Source organism: Crinia signifera, chromosome 4 (assembly GCF_055691185.1).
Source record: "Crinia signifera chromosome 4, ASM5569118v1, whole genome shotgun sequence".
In the NCBI taxonomy this organism is placed as follows: Eukaryota; Metazoa; Chordata; class Amphibia; order Anura; family Myobatrachidae; genus Crinia; species Crinia signifera.
Genome location: NC_139220.1, coordinates 208,336,754 through 208,354,447, shown reverse-complemented (window position 1 = coordinate 208,354,447; position 17,694 = coordinate 208,336,754). Strand labels below are relative to the sequence as shown.

The following is a 17,694-nucleotide window of genomic DNA, read 5'->3' as shown; positions in this document are numbered from 1 at the left end:
TAAAAGTCAGATAGCTGGCTAGAATGAGGTCATAGACTCATAGGCTATTAATAGTGCATAAAGCCACCCAGTTCTGGCCAACATGTCTCCCTTCAACTCAGAGGAACCAGCGAACTGCCCCTCACTCTGAAAATGTATGCCCAGCGGAACCTGGTGCTTACAGAAACAGGAGGGACTCAACAATTGGATGAAACAGACTATGCAACTGTTGAGCCATTCCGGGATCTACAGTGGCCGCTGCTGTTAGGTACACAGGTAGTGAAGATTTTAGGGGCAGTGTCAGCTGAGGGCCAATAGAAATATTCACCTCCAAGTGTTGCCAGTATTACATACCTCATTGACCAGGGCCACGACCTTCACTTGGTAGAACCTTCTCAGGCAATGAATCCTCATGCAGGCACTGAGTGAATTACACAAGATGCAGAGGATCTTGCTTGTTGCCATCCTGCAGGAGTTTAGAAGAACAAGTGTAGTGCACCAGCTATACTGACCCCTGCTTTGATTTAGAAAATCTCCCTTTGCAGACATACTTAAGGGTTCCTGTAATAGGGACAACCATTGCTTTTGCATGCAAAGAATTAAGGACCCTTCAGTTCTAGAAAAGGATGAGTATACTGGAAAATCAGCAGAACCGTTAAGTCAGGAATGACCAAACTATGGCACTTGAGCTGTTGTGAAACTACAAGACCCATCATGCCTTGCCACAGTTTTGCTATTAGGGAATGCTGGGATGTGTAGTTTCACAACAGCTGGAGGGCCACAGTTTGGACACGCCTGTTTAAGTTTATCAGCTTTTAGCCCAGCCTCTGCCTGGACATAGGAAAGGTAAAAACAATACTTGGGGCCCGATTCAGACCCACTCAGAGGGCTGTGAATCTGTAGCCCTGACGATTATTGAAAGACCCCATATGCGCACGATACGCTGCTCGCATGCACTAGGTCCCTTTTTCGAATGTACCAGGCAAAGGGTAGCCTTCAGTGGCCGCTCCCTAGGTGATTGACAGTGAATGTTATGCTTGCATTCACAGGCCATTAGGATGGAAGGCCGCTGATGTCAGCAAAGGTCTCCTATCCACAGCGCCGGGTGAGTCCAGACTTACTCAGTGCTATGCGCAGGGGAACAATCGTTAGATGGTGAATGATTTTCCCGATGTGTATGGCTGCGAATGCAGGGAGGCAATTACCTGCTCGCTAGACTCCATATAATCGCAGCCCAGCAGGTCTGAATCAGGCCCAATGTGTGCGCGCACACCATATTAGTAATGGCTAATAAAAAGGTACAAGAGTTATCTGCAAGGTGATAAACATTTTCATGCAATATAGAACAGAATTAAATTGTATCCTAAAGCCCCATTTCAACATGGTCACACTGTCAGCAGGGACTCCATGTCAACAACGACATGATGACACATTCAACATTATTCATGTCAATGCTATGTTCATATTGTAGACATGCATCATTTCATCATTCAGAAACATTTGACATTCTGAAGGTCAACAATATAGGGGTTTGTTTGCCAAAGGATATTTAGAGTAGGCCCTTTGTGCAACACACGGCCCAGTTCTATTCCTTAACCAGAAGAATGGCGCAGCATTAGCTTATAAGTCAATCAAAGTCCTGAGCATCAGACTGTTCCGCAACATTCAGTCAGAAGAGTATAAGACTTGCTGGTAATTGAATGAAGGCCCTCTTCTAAATGTAACCATTGTCAATACATATGTAATACAGGTGTAAGTGCGCAGAAACTTTCCTTTCAACTTAATATACCAAAATCGTATACATACTGTCTACTTGAAGTGGACTGGCGAGACACAAAAGCAAATGTACACCCTTCCAAGAGACCAAATATGTACACACAGTCTATGTATATACATACCTCAAAACAAGACAGATGGCAGAAACTGAGGTAATATAATAGTGATCATATAATACGCGTTCAGCAACTGGGCATGGTACAAACCAGTTCGGAAAACAAAAAAGCACCTGAAATATTATTGCATCATCTGTCATCAGAAACTTTGTCATACCAAACCTTTTCTTTATTTACAGTGTTTAAAAAAAAAAATAATAATAATGAAAAGAAAGGGGGGGGGGGGGGGGGGGGGGGAGTGGTAGTAAGGATAGAAGATAAAATAGAACACTCACACTGACAGATACAGCAATGACAGGCTGGGGCGAGTGTTTAGACATATATAATGTAGTTCTATATATAAACCACTCTCAATAGACTCCCTTTGGTAGAAACAGTAATAAAGGTGGTTGTGGTTTCCGGATGCGCCCCTACCCCCCATATTACTATGTTACAAAGATGGGTAACAGAAGGTTAAACTAAGACGGCGCTTGCTATAAAATAAGAGATGGGGACAGGAGATGTATAGGAGGACCTTTGTTTACGTTATTTACACGCTTGTATTTACACACCAGGGTGAAAGAAGGTCTGCTAAGACTAACTGGTGGGGAGGTTGGCAGGAGGAGATTTCAGTAACACTAAACCACTTTTTCTGTCAGGTGGGGCTTGCAGCAACTCCTCTGGCAGCAGAAGAGATTAATAAACCTCGAAGTGAGGCTTAGGCCCAGTCAGTACTCTGTAAATGATCCTGCTGGTTTAGACAAAAGATCAAGAGCTTCAAAAAAAAGTCAGATCAGCACGGAAAGGCTGGATGTCTTTCATCTTTATGGGGTTTTAAAAGCAGGTCCATATTTTACTCGGTACTTGTAGATATCCACAAAGTGTAGGGTCTCAGAGTCCCGGGTAGTGGCACAGGGTACCATTCCCTCCACTCCCTCTCCCATTAGCCACTTTCTGGTATCCGTTGCCATCTCCCGGCTCACATGCTCCACATTCCATTTGCTCAGCCACGATTGGAAGCGCTGGTGTAGTCGTTTGCTGACCCGCTCATGGGACTAGAAGAAAAATGCAAAACAGTCATTATTAGGTTAAAGGGAAACAAACAGCAGCCGATTGTTATCTTTATTGCTGTTCAAATGCCTCAAGTATTCATTCTCCAACCTAACCATTCTATGGGCCTAAATCAGACCTGATTGCAGGACTCAGTTTGTTTGCAAGTAAACATAACTATGCTGCACTGCAGGTGGGGCAGATGTAACATGTGCAGAGAGAATTAGATTTTAGAGAGTTAGATTGTTTCTGTGAAGGGTAAATACTGGCTGCTTTATTCTTATACTGCAAAGTAGATTCCAGTTTAAACACCCCTAACCAAACTGAACTCTGCACATTTTATATCAGCCCCAGACATTGTCCATTTACAAATAAAATGTGCCATGCAATCAGGTCTGAAATAGGCCACATGCGCACACATTTCCACAGGACCAAAACTACAGTTTCAGAAAGACATAGGTATCAATGAACAATCTATTAGATGACTGTTTATGTTCATTGTGCAGCTCCTTTATAATAAAATATGGAGGAGTAGTGGTCGTACCTTTCTTATACACAACAAATCAGGCTTCAGTTTCTTCCATGTGTTCTGTGTAGACTACCAACCATTAACTATAAACAAATATGCTGTAAACCGGTTTCCCATTAACTATTAGGATAGGCATTTGTCCTACTTTTGAAGCTGGGTACACCCTATAGTACATGTGTACCCTGCAAGATCGGTCCAGCGGGCTTCTTAGACAAAAGATTTAATGTGCAAAAAACACAATGTTTCGGGGCAACAAGGTGTGCAAAACATTGTTTCTTGAACAAATCAAATATATTTGTGTGTATTTCATGTGTTTGATGTGCTTATACAACATATCAAGATACCTCTTTAAATATTCAAAAATACGGAATAATCCGTTAACCAAAATGCTTCTGGTCACAAGCATTTTGGATAAGGTATACTGAACCGATCTATATAAAATTACTTGTTTATACTCTATGTAATGCATGATTCACTTTTCAACGTATGTGCGCCAATGCTTGATGAGTCAGGCAAACCCGTCTGAGAAGAAAGCTGGTGGTTGTTTTCGACACCAGGACCGAACGTCAGCTTTCACCTCGTCATCACAGTTGAAGTGGTGACCCTTAAGGTGCTCCCTTATCTTTGGGAAGAGATTAAAGTTGCAGCGTGCAAGGTCGGGGCTGTACGACAGGTGTGGCAGAACCTCCTTGAACTGCAGGCGCTGTAACCCTCTTCCCAAAGATGAAAGAGTACCTTAAGGGTAAACACTGACAACGAGGTTAAAGCTGCCATTCGGTCCTGGTGTAGACAACCACCAGCTTTCTTCGACGGGTTTGCCCGTCCAGTCATGCATTGGCTCATGTGTGGAAAGGGATGGGGACTATGTTGAAAAGTGAATAGTGCATTACATAAGGGATAAACTGAGAAACACACACACACACAAAAAAGTTCAAATGTGTTCACAAATAAACTTCTAGCCCATGGGTCCTCAAACTGCGGCCCTCCAGATGTTGTGAAACTACAAATCCCAGCATGCCTTGCCACAGTTTTAATACTCCCTTATAGCAAAACTGTGGCAAGGCATGCTGGGATTTGTAGTTTCACAACATCTGGAGGGCCGCAGTTTGAGGACCATGTTCTAGCCATTCCTCGATTCACTTCATCTAAGGGCATGTTCAGTGGACAAGTTGAGTGGAGAGGTCCTTCTCTCTAACATGCTCCATCATTAACAGCACAAGGAAGCTTGGGCTCTGCTCTAATAAATATTTTTCTCTATTTAAGAATATGGCGATTAAGCAAATTCTAGTATTATTATTCCGTATGTTTATATTTTTAATTAAAACTGTTAATCTGCACTAAATAACGAAGCCACGTATGTGAATAAAAATGGAGACCGGGCACGACAACGAGGCTTGGTTGCCGTACAAAAGGAGTAAAATTTGTTGTGACTACTATGATAACGAGGCTTGGCTCTCTCCAACAGTCAAACTTTGTGTGAAAACGAGGCTTGGTTAGAAACATACGGAGCTGCCGCGCAATGAATCTGATTACAGCTGAATACACGCCCATCTGGGTGGCGCGAGCATATACAAATAGACGGAGCTGCACTGTGACAAATCATCTGATGAAGCCGCTGACCAGGAGAAGGCGGGGAAACGCGTCATCGAGCGTCACTTACTTCCGCAAACAAGCAAGACCACGTGAGCCAGGGAGAATTGCCGGAGCTGGGAGTCCCAGAGAAGAGCTGCAATATTGGGAAGACCAGCAGCCGGGGACCCGCTTCAGGCCAGCGAACTCTCACCCTATAGTGGGCATTAAAGTGCTGCACTCCCTTGGAAACCTAAGTATCAATATTACTTTTATTCATGCTGCTTTGCTTGAATGATTGAGCACCTGCAGTCCTTTATAAGTATGGAGCAATTCTAAGGGCTGTTATACAACTAAGCCTAAATTGTGTGACTGACTAACACGCTTGCAAATACATATAACATCAACGTATATCAATGTGTCTTACAAGATTTCTGGGACTGTTTCACTGATAAGTGGAGAGATATATATATATATATATATATATATATATAAAAAAAGCTACCAAGCCTCAGATCCACTATATGCTTTAGCTTAATCAGGCAATCCTAGATTTATCATAATGGAACATTGATCCTATGTCACACGCTGCAGCCTAGGGAAAGAAGCTCTCTTTCTTTTCTAAATTTATTTTTTATGGCCAGAAATTATTGTGCACATTTTTGATAGCTCTACCGGCCGGTGGCATTGTTAAAATTGTATTATTGTGTATTTTTTAATATATATTTTTTAATAAATTTATACCTTTTGGAATACTAATTAGTGTGGTCCATTAGAGCCGTTTACCTGGTGTGTATGTTTTTTGTATTTTCTGAGGGCTGAGTATCCCTTATAAACGGAAGCTGGGACCATTACTAGTGCCCTGCGCTTGGTTATACCTGTTTGGTTTCTGCTCTAATAAACCAGATCAGTTACCATAGTACAGAAACCCTAATACATACCAAAAACACATCTTGCACCACTTTCCCTTGCATTTCTGGCTGCTTTATCTTTTACTATACCCCACTGTATACCCACACCTACCTCCTGTGCCCTCAGTAAGGCAGTGCGGCGGTACATGTAGTCCTCTGATTTGATGACATACACCATCTTGTAAGAGTTCAGCTTGAATTTGCACTGCAGCTTGTCCAGACTCTCTAGATTCTCCAGAGTCCTCTTCCCATTCCCTTCTTTCTCCTGTTGTTCTCGGCCTCTCTGGCACTTCCGGATTCTGCGCAGATTCCTGTTTAGACACAATAAGATAATGGATAATATATTTATCTGCGACACAAAGGCTACAACCAGTTTCCCCAATGTGTGAATGCCACAGTAAAGTAGTATAGGTAATCATGATTAGAAATCATACATGCTAGGATACGGATCCAATATGTTTCCTGACAAACCTGGAAGCAGCGTTCACACACGTATCCCTTTAATGAAGGTGCAGAACGGTCGTTTTCAAAACAATATAAATTGCTGTCTTTGGTGAGCCATTATTCAGACGCATCCAATTACTACTTAACCCCTCCTTTTTTTTGTTTATTACAGTGATAAGACTAAGGGCAGTATTCAATGAGAAAAATTCTCTGTGTTTTATGGAGAATTTTTGCTTTTCGCCTTGGACGGAGTATTTTGCTCTCCAAAAGTGAACCACCCTATTCAATGTGAAATATTCGCCGTCTTTCTAAGTGATTTTCACCGTCTCTCTCCGTGTAGAAATTCTCCATCTTTTGATGGAGAGCTGGAATGTGAACTTTTAAACTAAAAGGGTTTTTTTTTTTTTTTTTGGTGTGTCAAAAAATCTGGGTTTTTTTCTGTGAAGGGGCATGTTATTTGTATTCATGTGCTTATAGCACATGAATATATATTGAATTTTACAAAAAATATTTTTTTTTTTTTTTTTTACACATTGCAGCCAGCAGGGGGCCGGAGCGCTAGAGCCGCTCATTAGATATTCATATATTCACTGCACCCGATCGTTACTATGCACGATCGGGTGCAGTGAATACTGGGTCCCCCGCTGGCTATAGGGGGGGGGGGCAGCCTGTGCTGCCTGGGTCCCGGGGAGCCCTCCTCCCCTCCACATTCCTCTGGAGCAGCCAGGGAGACTTTAATCTCTCTGGCTGCTTCCGTCCCCCGGCTCCCTGAAAGCTCCCTGCCGCGGACGCTCGTCCGCTGCAGGGGTTAAGACTCGCCGCGAGTGGCGGCGAGTCTTAAATACATTGAATAGTGGGAGCAGGAGGCTCCGGAACAGGGAGAGTGCATGCTGAGAGAAAAAATCTCTCGCCATGCACAGAGAATTTTTTTCATTGACTACTGCCCTAATAATATTTTTCCAAAGCACACTTGTATATGTAGAATTTTTTTTTAACCTGGATGTCAAGTCTGCACATGTGACTAGTGCCTGATGCGAATATAGTGAGAAAATAGAATAGATTTGTTATTTTGATAAATCTTTTTCACTCAGATCATTGGTGAGGTATTGGTGTATAAGGGTTTCACATAGGAGGGTTGGGGAAAAACACCCCACACACCACCAAGCACTGATCCTTCTAGATCCCCAGTGGCTGCTTGGTAGCTCATAATCCCTCTTACTAAGCTTACAGCAGTGGTCCCCAAACTCTACCCTCAAGGAACCCCAACAGATCACATATTCCAGGTCACCCAGAATTTGCACATTTTTAAAATATCCACAGGTGAAGATGTCACACCGTTCACAAACTCCCATGCAATTCTCAAGCCCAGAAAACGAAGGTTGCCATCTGTCTCTGGAGATTTATCCTGGTCTAAGGCCGCCACCGCCACCATATTTGTGTAAAATAGCTTAGGGGTAAAAGTTTATGTTGCCCATAGCAACTAATCAGATTCTATAATTTCTCTATTGCACCATAGCAACTAATCAGATTTTGTATCATTTTCTATGGTGCAATAGAGAAATGATAGAATCCGATTAGTTGCTATGGGCAACATGGCCTCTTTTTCAATGTTAGAAGCTTCAGTAAATTTAGCCCTTAGACCTTCCTTCGCTGCTCAAAGTGGACTCTGTTTCTTAAGACCAGCCCCATCTTTATGGAAGACAAACAGAAAAAAAAAAAACTCTCCTTGCTCTGAAGACAAGCAAAGGGGCTAACTTTCAGCTAAGCAACGTCATCACCATGGAATCTTAATATTGAAACATGGATGCTGTAAGACTATTAGGGGCGTAGAGTCTGCACATTTACCCATGTCCAACAAAAAGAGAAAGTTTTCTCTGCAAGAAACCAGAGATGGTGGAGACCTGAAACATTTAAAAGCAGACTTGAAAAATCTTTACTACCCATCAAAAGATATGAACATTCTTAATCCAGTGGAAACAATTGGCTTAAAAAGTAACTTTCTAGCCCTAAGCATAATCTAAAGTCATACTTTCAACAAGCCATAAACTCAAAAATATGCCAGCTGGTGAAACAGGGCCAGACTTAAGTAATCGAGATATGGGGACAGGCACTATGGTGGGCCCTCTGGAATGCCAAGAATATCTGCTTCTAAACAGGCACCGCACATGGCCTGGTAAATAGAAGGAAGATTGTAAGTGATCCTATAAAGTCTAATCCTTAATCCAGAATAGACTGTAGCGTGGAAGAGCTTGCCTTGATTAGAGCCTCTCAGGGACAAATCTCAGCCATACTGTATCTGCGAAGGGCAGCCATCTGGACTGCAAGACTTGCTCAGCACTGAAGTTAGGCCACAACTGAAAATGAGGCATTGACTGAAGACACTGGTATCCCTTTACATACAAACCTTACAGATGTGTGTCCATGATGTCCACTCACCTCTTAAACTATTCAAGTTCAAGAGTTTCTGTGTCTAGCATAAGTCAAAAGGATGCACCCCAGAAGAGATTGGAGCAAACAAACGTCAGGCCTGATTCGAAGTTGCACATAATGCAAAGTTCTAATTACTGCACATGCATTCCTATTGATAACACGCATAGATGCACAACATTATGTAGGTTACGTCATTGAAGTGCTGCACATGTACCCAGATTGTTATCACACACACAGAAGAGCGAATTACTGCACATGCGTCCCGATTGATGCAACACCGATGGAGAAAAACATTGGGGGCGCAGGGAGTGTGGATTTCAGTGAGAGATAACAAGAAGCTATTTGGTAGACGTATTGCTGATGGCTACGCCTGATGCCACTCACATAGGAGTCCATAACTGACAAATAGCACATATCCCAAAGCTGGGGTTTCGATGGTGTGTCTTAAATTGCAGAGATGGATTTTCACAGGAGCAAGGCGCTGCAAGTTTATTTCACAGACTTGGCTGCGGTAAAAGTTGCAGACCAAGGTTATATTTACTAATGCTTCTAAAACAGACCATATTCTAGCTATCAAGAAAATGATTGCTTGCTATGGGCAACACCCCTTATGAGTTTTAGAAGCTTTAGTCAATTTACCCGAAACTCTCCATGAGACATTCCATGCTTAGCACTTGTTTGAAGCCATGTTTCCTTTCTGCTCATCTCAGGACAATCCAACTTCTCATCTAACCTGCGGGACCAAATTAATTAATTTCAAAGGTCCTGATGGGCACCTAGAAAAATAAAATTCCCCATGCTAAAAAAAAACCTCCCGTTTGGCTTTATTCACATTAGGATTCCACTAGAGAAGCCACCATGCAAGCTAAAAGTCAAAGCACATGGTATTCAATTGTTTCCTCTTATTGTGCTGATCGTACCGATACATGCCGGTTTTAATAGATTAAAATTGATCAAACCAACTAAAGTGCTGGACTCAACCCGAAAAAAGTGCCATCTGGGTGCTCAAATTGGTTATGGCACATTTCAGGCCGCCAGCTACAAGTTTAAATGGGTCTCCCCACAGCTTTGTCCGCCCGAACAGAGAAGCAATTAAGCGCCATGTAGAGCCAGTCGCATGGAGCAATGACTGAATTACCACCATTGTGTGAGGAAAGCATACATGTATACTTTCCTAAGAAGGTCATCACTAAATCATAGTACCACTCTCTCTATAAAATATGTGTGTTTTGTTACTTCTAACAAACTTCTATTCAATATGACACATTAGTTTTAAATTTGTTCAGGCTGATCGAAAATAATCTGAACTATTGAAGAACATAGTTATCCACCTGAAGTACCAGTACACATATAATATCATGGTCATCAAGCAGTATTTGACCTGCTGAAAGAGCAATATTTGTACTGTGGAAAATATGGCATCATAATACACTTACTACGCATGTCACAATGAACCCAGAACCTATAAAGCTGAGGGGGGGGAAGAGACAAAATTCAAATTATTAGTAGAACGTTTTACAAGGGAATGACCTGTACTACATAACATGGAACAATATCTCAGAAGCTCAAGCTGAAGAGTGGAGTGGTCAGACTAAATGTGAAGATAGGTTAACCGGAATAGCTTCCCAGCAGAGGTGGAAGAGGCTAACAGCTAAAAAATGGATCTTAAGGGGAAAAAAAAAAAAAAAAAAACCTTGGCAAATGTTTTTATTCACTAAATGTTAGTGACAGTATACCTGGCACAGGCATCAGATGATGAGCTCACCTGGGTAAGAAAACAGGTTTCTGTGCGAGATGCTCTCTCAGCTCTGGGGAAGTAGAGTCACAGTTCATGTATCTTTCCACATAGTCCGACCAGCGCTTAAAGAAAGAAGACAATGGGTTGAGGATTAGTGCTAGAGCCCAGAATGCCAGGAACCATGACAGGAAAGCAGAGGATAGAAGAGTGGAACTGCACAGTGAAGAAGCGGAAGGAAGGAAGGCAGGCAAAGTGGCTTAGACTTCATTATAGACTCTGTACTGTAAGGACAGGTGCCATCTAACATACAGTAACACTTAACTGTATGAGGACTTACTCTAAAATCAATGTATAGCTCATCACTCGGAGATTATTAGCAGCATTCTCTGTGTGTATTACCATTTCCCATATAAGCTCAGCTTCTCCCCCATGTATGAAGGCACCGCTGTTCAGTGAATGAACCTGCCATCTAAAAGATAACAGGGCACTATGCAGGGCAAATGTATGACCGGTCAGCAGCGCCTCCTGCAGCTATTGACTTCAAAAGCTGCAGGGTGGTGATGCCCTATCCTAACAGCAGGGACAGCGCTGTCCCTGCTGCCATCTCCGGGCTGTGCAGGAGATCTGGCATGAGGCAGAGACACTAGCCAGCAGGCAGACACATCTGGCCAGCAGGCAGAGACACACTGTCCACTGCCGCGCTGATTAAGGGGACATTACCGGATGGGGGAGTTTTCACTCACCCACTTCAGCAGACAAGATGTTAATACACCTTGTCGTGTTCACTCCTACTTCACCTTGGTCATGAGGTGACACCAGAAGGGTTATGGTGGCACTATAATCGCCGCTCTAATACATCTGCCCCATGGTGTAGTACAGTGGTCTCAAAACCTTTATGAACTACGGCACCCTAGAATAGCAGAATATTTTTTACGGCACCCCCAGGTCAAAAGTTTCTTGTTGACAAATTCAGAAAAATTATTAAGGAAATTGTGTTTAAAAGGTCATCTTTAGGATCAATTCTGTAGTGAGGAACCAGATAAGCTTTTGTTTGCCCATATATATTTCATGATTTGCGGCCACAAACTCTGGTTTTGCCTATTGCTTTACTCATAAAAATTATGAATTTGTCCTAGAACAACAATCCAAGGCACCCCTTGGGGCAAGTGTCCAGAGGTACACCATCCAGAGCATGTTGTGTTGCAATCAATGCAACAGTAACCAAGCTAACATATGAATCATTACCAGCTTACATACGAACATACTAAACGGCAACTCTTTAAAAATTAAGAATCATAGTTATGCTGGCACAGACATGTGTGCATCCAATACGGAGCAACACTTGAATCACTCCATTAGACACCATCCAGAAATGTATATGCATGGTAAATGGTATAATAACCAAATATTCCATAACCTGATTGGATACATTAGATCACATGACTATATATGTACCACGGGCCACACAATTCCCAGCGTAACTGCACAATTTCAACTGTCACATGACCAACTGTAAACACACCTGACTACACAGCAGCATCATGCACAGGTAGAGTACTGACTGCACAGCAGTCACTTATTTTATTCACTTACTCAGTTAACCAGGTTTATTACACACATTTTGGGTGGTCGCAACCATTTAAGGTGTGCATATACCAGAGCGTGACCATACACTCAAGACAGACCATACACACACCTGTAGATAAGGAACTTTAAGTTTATGAAAGCAACAGCTAATACGCACAGCTATAGTTTCCTACAATTATAGCGATCATGGCAGTAAGAAGAGACTAAAATAATAAGGGGCAACATCATAAGAGACTTCACATTACAAATATTTCACTAGCTCTGAATATCGACCCCCATCACTTTAAACAGATCAATCACGATAAACAACTTAATCGCCTCCTCTAAATAACCAGAGCAGATTACAATAGTGCATAATGCATTCACACATTGTAATTCTTACAAATTTAGTGGTGCAAATGACAGCCTGCAATGGACTACCAGTCAGTAAATAATCAAATAACTGTCCCTGACAAAAAAAAAGAGGGCACACTTTTCGCCAGCCTAAAGGTGGCCATACACCTACAGATTTATTGTCCAATCTTGCTGGTTGGAACAAAAATATTGTTATGGATGAGAGCAAATGACCGTTGACCATTTGCTTGGAAATGCTGAAAACTGACAAATGGTCTCTCAAAAATTACCAGAGTTTTGTTCCAACCTGACAATAAATCTGTAGGTGTATGGCCACCTTAAGGAACATTACAGCAGAGTAACGGTTTCCAACTGCTAAGTATTGCAGCGGTTATAAAGACAGTTTAGGTAAGGTCATTATTTAAGGAAAAACCACTATTTCAAAAAAGGTGCTTATCAAATTTAACCCATGTTAGAGCATTTATTTTCCAAAAGTGCAGGGTATATTCCATTAGGGGGAAAAATACGAGCATCCATACAGACCACACATGGCGCCCTATAATGCAAATATAGATTGACCTTTTCATATTTTTGTCATCTACCTGCTACAGACTTTCATGGAAACCAGATAGTAAGTTGTAACTGGAAGACTGTCATAACTCAGAACTGGTGTACTGAAAAGATATGCTACACTTCCCATAGTAATGGCAATGGGTATCTACAAAGCGATAAAGTCTAACCAGCTATAAAGGCCATTCTTCAAAAATCTACCTACAGAATGCATTATACAATGCCCATGTCTTCTCCAACATTAAACATTGCCTAAATCATTAAGTCATTAATAAAAACAAATTGCACGGGATGCAAGAGTGAGAGCTGTTTGAGGGAGTCACCATCACAAGTAATAAACCCAACACATTATTAATAAGGAGCATTACAATGCATCATGGGAATAGTAATGGGTCTAATGTCATCATCCTGATGTGTGGAAAAGTATTTCCGGAGGGTGTGCTCAGGCATTTATTGGGAAAAACAGAAAAAAAACTAATATTTGTCACCAGGTGGCATACAAGTCACTTTGAAAGCAACAATTGTCCATGTGTCCTCCATTGTGAGCAACAATATCATCCCTAAGGAGCATTGTATACAGCAGAACATTACATGTCCGGTAGACTATTCATCACATGAAATGCAATGCGTATTCCAGATGTATGACAGTGCATGGCATACTTCCCAATACACCTGGTTCTTCAGAACTGCGGCTTAATAAAATAGGTTACAAATTCATGCAATTTTTGATTCATACATCTAGGGCAGGGGTGCTCAACATACAGTCATCCAGCTGATCTGACACTGTGATAACATTACCAAATAGAAAAGCTGTGGCAGGGCATACCAAGATGTGGAGATATTTCTTTGTAGGGATGGTATGTTGTGAACCAGACTAGAGCATCCTCTGAAACAACTTATTTTCTACGCAATCTGTCCAAATCATTTAGTAATTAAGCAAACATTGCCCCATGTGTTCACTGCATATAGATGGCTATGTGCAGTCCCGCATGTCGCTCAGATCTGTAGCACATGCAGTCAAGATCTAAATGGATATCTACTACATGTACATAAAGAATACAGTGGTTAGCACAGATGCCTCAGCACAGATCTCTATGTGTGTATGGGAAGCTCAAGGAGATTTGCCTAGCCTACATTGCTCAGCATGTAGGCGAAGCAGAAATCACCCCATGTGTATGGAGCTTTATAACGGTCTCTGGAACGTTCTAAGATAACATCCGTATATACCCCCGGGTGTTGATATGACTTTGTAATAAACACACCCACACATAGTTAATATGGGAAAGGGTGCCGTCACCAAATAAAATAAAAGATTACAGAATTATTGAAAAAAAAAAAAAAAAATCAACCATGTCACAGACAATAGGAACCACAGAGATGCGATACTTCTTTTTACCCCTCGAGCATTCTGTGTCAATGTCTGGTAACACAACCTGATGAAAACAGTGTCATTGTACATTTCCCATCATTGCACCTTCACCCGGCAATCATGTTTTCAGATTTTGAAACCTGCGTGAAAAATACCATCCTCTTCACATTAAACAGAGCGAGCTACACACTGCTGAATCTAGTGTCCTCATTCTGCTACCTGTCAAACAATAGCAAGTTCACTTTTACATATAACAAGCTTCTCTAGCTTGAAAAGTGCAGGGCTTGTGATATAATACAGGAACCTTACCCTGGGGGCCAGTAACCTTTATCATAAGCAGAACGAATCTCCATGTAGTGCATTCAAATTAATTTACTGGAATTACACCTATCGTACACATTTAAATGATAAAACTTGTAAAAATGATTGTGCTATTATTGGCTTTAAAAATAGCAAGCCATTTAAATACTGACAAAAATATATTTCTAAACATTGACATGAAATTTTGCAGATTTTGAAAATGAACCCATTGTGGAACACGTCCTAAGCTTTATGCAATGGTCTCAGTGGTTAATTTCCAAGAACCAATGACACAAGTCTTATGTGAATATTGGCAATATACCAGCATGGCATACCATCAAAGCAATTTGCTAATTGTCTTCAGGACATCATAAAGAACACACCATCCTGCTAGAATGTAGGCTCTTAAATTGGTATTCCCAATTATTTGCTGTAGAGGACAGTCTGTAGTAGCATTTAAGTTTCGCTAAAGGTGATCACGCCAACCTGGGTGCTGCAATAAGCACCAGGTTTTCAGGAATTGCTCTACAGTTTGTATAGACATGAATTTAGATGGTCAGAATACTCCTGAAATAACTAATTAACAGTCAAATGTTTGTTCTTTACAGTACTCCGTAAGAGAAAGAAAATCAGTTTGATCAAATAAGAGATCTTAGGCCACTCAGCAATACAGTAAGTCCATGCTTTCTTGGAGGACAGATATTTCAAGTTCACCAATTGGGAGATGGCTAACAAGTCACCTATACCATCGTCTTTATTGGATTTAGTAAACTATGATACAAGAACATTCTCTTTCCTTTAAAAATGGTTTGGATTTGCATTTCTACTGACTTCGTTGCATAGGGTCCGGTACAGGAATACTTCATTTTACAACATAGTAAAACCCTTATTCTTTTGATCACAATATGTAATCGAAAGTTTGTGCTGCAAGAACCTTTTCATATTTGTGTTTTGGATTTAATAGCCACTTATCATCCACTCTAACATGACAAGTGTTAGACCCAAACTGATAAAAATAACATTTAAGAAAACACTCTCATTAACGCGTTTCTGCCACTCAGAAAACTAGACATTGACTTTAATGCAAACTATGGGCTTATGATAAAACTATTCTCACACTACAGCTCTCCTCCTAAAAGTGGATGCCGAGCGTTTACTCATTGTGGAGTTGAGCATGGTTGACCGTAACAATGGTCCGCTCTCATCTGTAACAGGTAGAAACTGTTTGCGTCATTACTTGTTTTCAGACAGTATTACAGTGTTACATCATACCATTGTATCATATGTGGAGTTTTTGCTGCAAGTAAACAATAGTAGAGGCAGTTTTTTTTTTGGGGGGGGGGGGGGGGGGGGGGGGCGCGTAAATCAGTGAATGATAAATAAAAAGGGATCTCATACAATTTCCAATTTATTAATTGATTTATCTTTTCAACATGAATCTACATCATATATTTGGCCCATGAGGATTGTCATGTGGTGCTAAAAAAAAAAAAAAAACAATCATTGCCTCCTATTAAGTCTTCCCCTAGTAGTGACCCTCATTAGGGTTGGCTTGGGGTTCGCAACATTTCAGACTGCTTTGATCAAGATAAAAATATAAATAAAAATTTCTAAAGCTGGACCGGAAAGATATTTAAAGTTTACCAAGTTTGTGCACTTCTCAGCATCTCTCGTAGCTCCTAAATCTACTCCAGGTTTACACGCAACATTTGAGTGGTTGGATAAAAAAAAAAAAAAGGGTATGAAAGGCAACACCCAAGACTATTTGGGTAGAAGTGGAGATTTCGCCCATAACAACCAATCAGATTCTACTTATTTATCTAGCAAATTTTAGAAGATTATAGCTAGAAGCAAAATCTCCCTTTCTATAAGCTCGCACTTTAGTAATTGTGCCCCTAATTTACCATATGTAAGACCAAATCCACAAGAGACTACAAATTGCTGCTGGCCACATTCTAAAGTGACTTTTTTGTTGCCTGCAGCTTTCCAAGGTGCGGAATAGAACATAGAATGACACTTTGTGCTTACACATGGGTGAAAGAAAAGCAGTGATCTTCTTGGAAATACTCAAAACATGGCCTTAAGGTATTTCCACTGGTACAAAACTTATATACCCACATTTGCCATAAAGAAATAATTCAGGAGTGGGAGGGTAGGGGCGGAAAAAAAATAATAAACCATATATTTAGTTATTCAGCAGGAGGGTGAATTTGAAGAGGGAAAAGAGAAGAAAAAAAATTACAGGAAAAAAAAAAAACACAGAACAAATCACTGAGTCAACCCTGGATCGTTAAAACAAGTTTATTATATTACAATTTGATTGTGTCCCAAAATTTTGGAAATTTTTGGTAGTCTGTCTTTCTGGATTCTGTAACAAACCACAGATGGGTAACATTATGTACAGGTATATAAAAATCACACAGTATACAACACTGCAGGTTTTTTATGACCGGGGTGGGCTGTGATTTGATCTCAGAAGGTGGGAATTCTAGGCCTCACAAATCCCCCCCATGACCCTTTCCCCAGTAGGTCCTGGAGGTCAGGGTCCTGCCTGGGCTGGCGGCAACCGAGAGCCCCTCAGGCACGAGTTGGGCTTACCTCGGTCTCCGCTGGGTCATCTGAGTTTTCTTCCTCAGTGTCCAGCAGTTCAATTGTTAAATGCACCTGGCCACAACTCTGGGAGAACAGCAACTGCAAGAAAATATATACATTTATTTTTTTTAAATCGTTCAAGAATGGAATGTTACATTTGTCTGTAGGAAACAAAATGAAAGAGTGCACAGTATATACTGGAAAACCGTTAGCCCTCAACTACAGATCGCAACAAGAAACAGTTTCAATCTATCGCCTCACTACACTGTACAGTTGATTGATTTCAAATTGTGTTTTGGTGTATCCAGGCAGAGGTAACCAAGAGCTATAAACTAAACTACATCTATTTAAACTGCTTAAGATATGTAGTTATACCATTAATCAACTGGACCAGAAGATCCCAAGAAAGCTTTCAGTTGTAT

The 17,694-nt window shown here is 41.1% G+C and overlaps 1 protein-coding gene across 6 annotated transcripts in view; it reads right to left on the bottom strand.

The window, feature by feature from the left end:
* Positions 1 to 1,908: 1,908 nt before the first annotated feature.
* Positions 1,909 to 17,694, bottom strand: part of SIN3A (SIN3 transcription regulator family member A) — a 55,508-nt gene continuing 39,722 nt past the window's right edge. For 4 of the 6 annotated variants that reach the window (XM_083183631.1, XM_083183635.1, XM_083183632.1 and 1 more), the window contains 4 exons: positions 17,279 to 17,371; positions 10,549 to 10,643; positions 6,022 to 6,220; positions 1,909 to 2,905 (listed from right to left, as the gene is read on the bottom strand). In XM_083183631.1, the coding sequence (XP_083039757.1) occupies positions 2,675 to 2,905; positions 6,022 to 6,220; positions 10,549 to 10,643; positions 17,279 to 17,371 (618 nt within the window). In that variant the 3' untranslated portion in view covers positions 1,909 to 2,674. Of the gene's footprint in view, positions 2,906 to 6,021; positions 6,221 to 9,422; positions 9,517 to 10,548; positions 10,644 to 17,278; positions 17,372 to 17,694 lie in introns of all 6 variants that reach the window. The other 2 variants (XM_083183636.1, XM_083183637.1) reach the window with 2 other exon arrangements.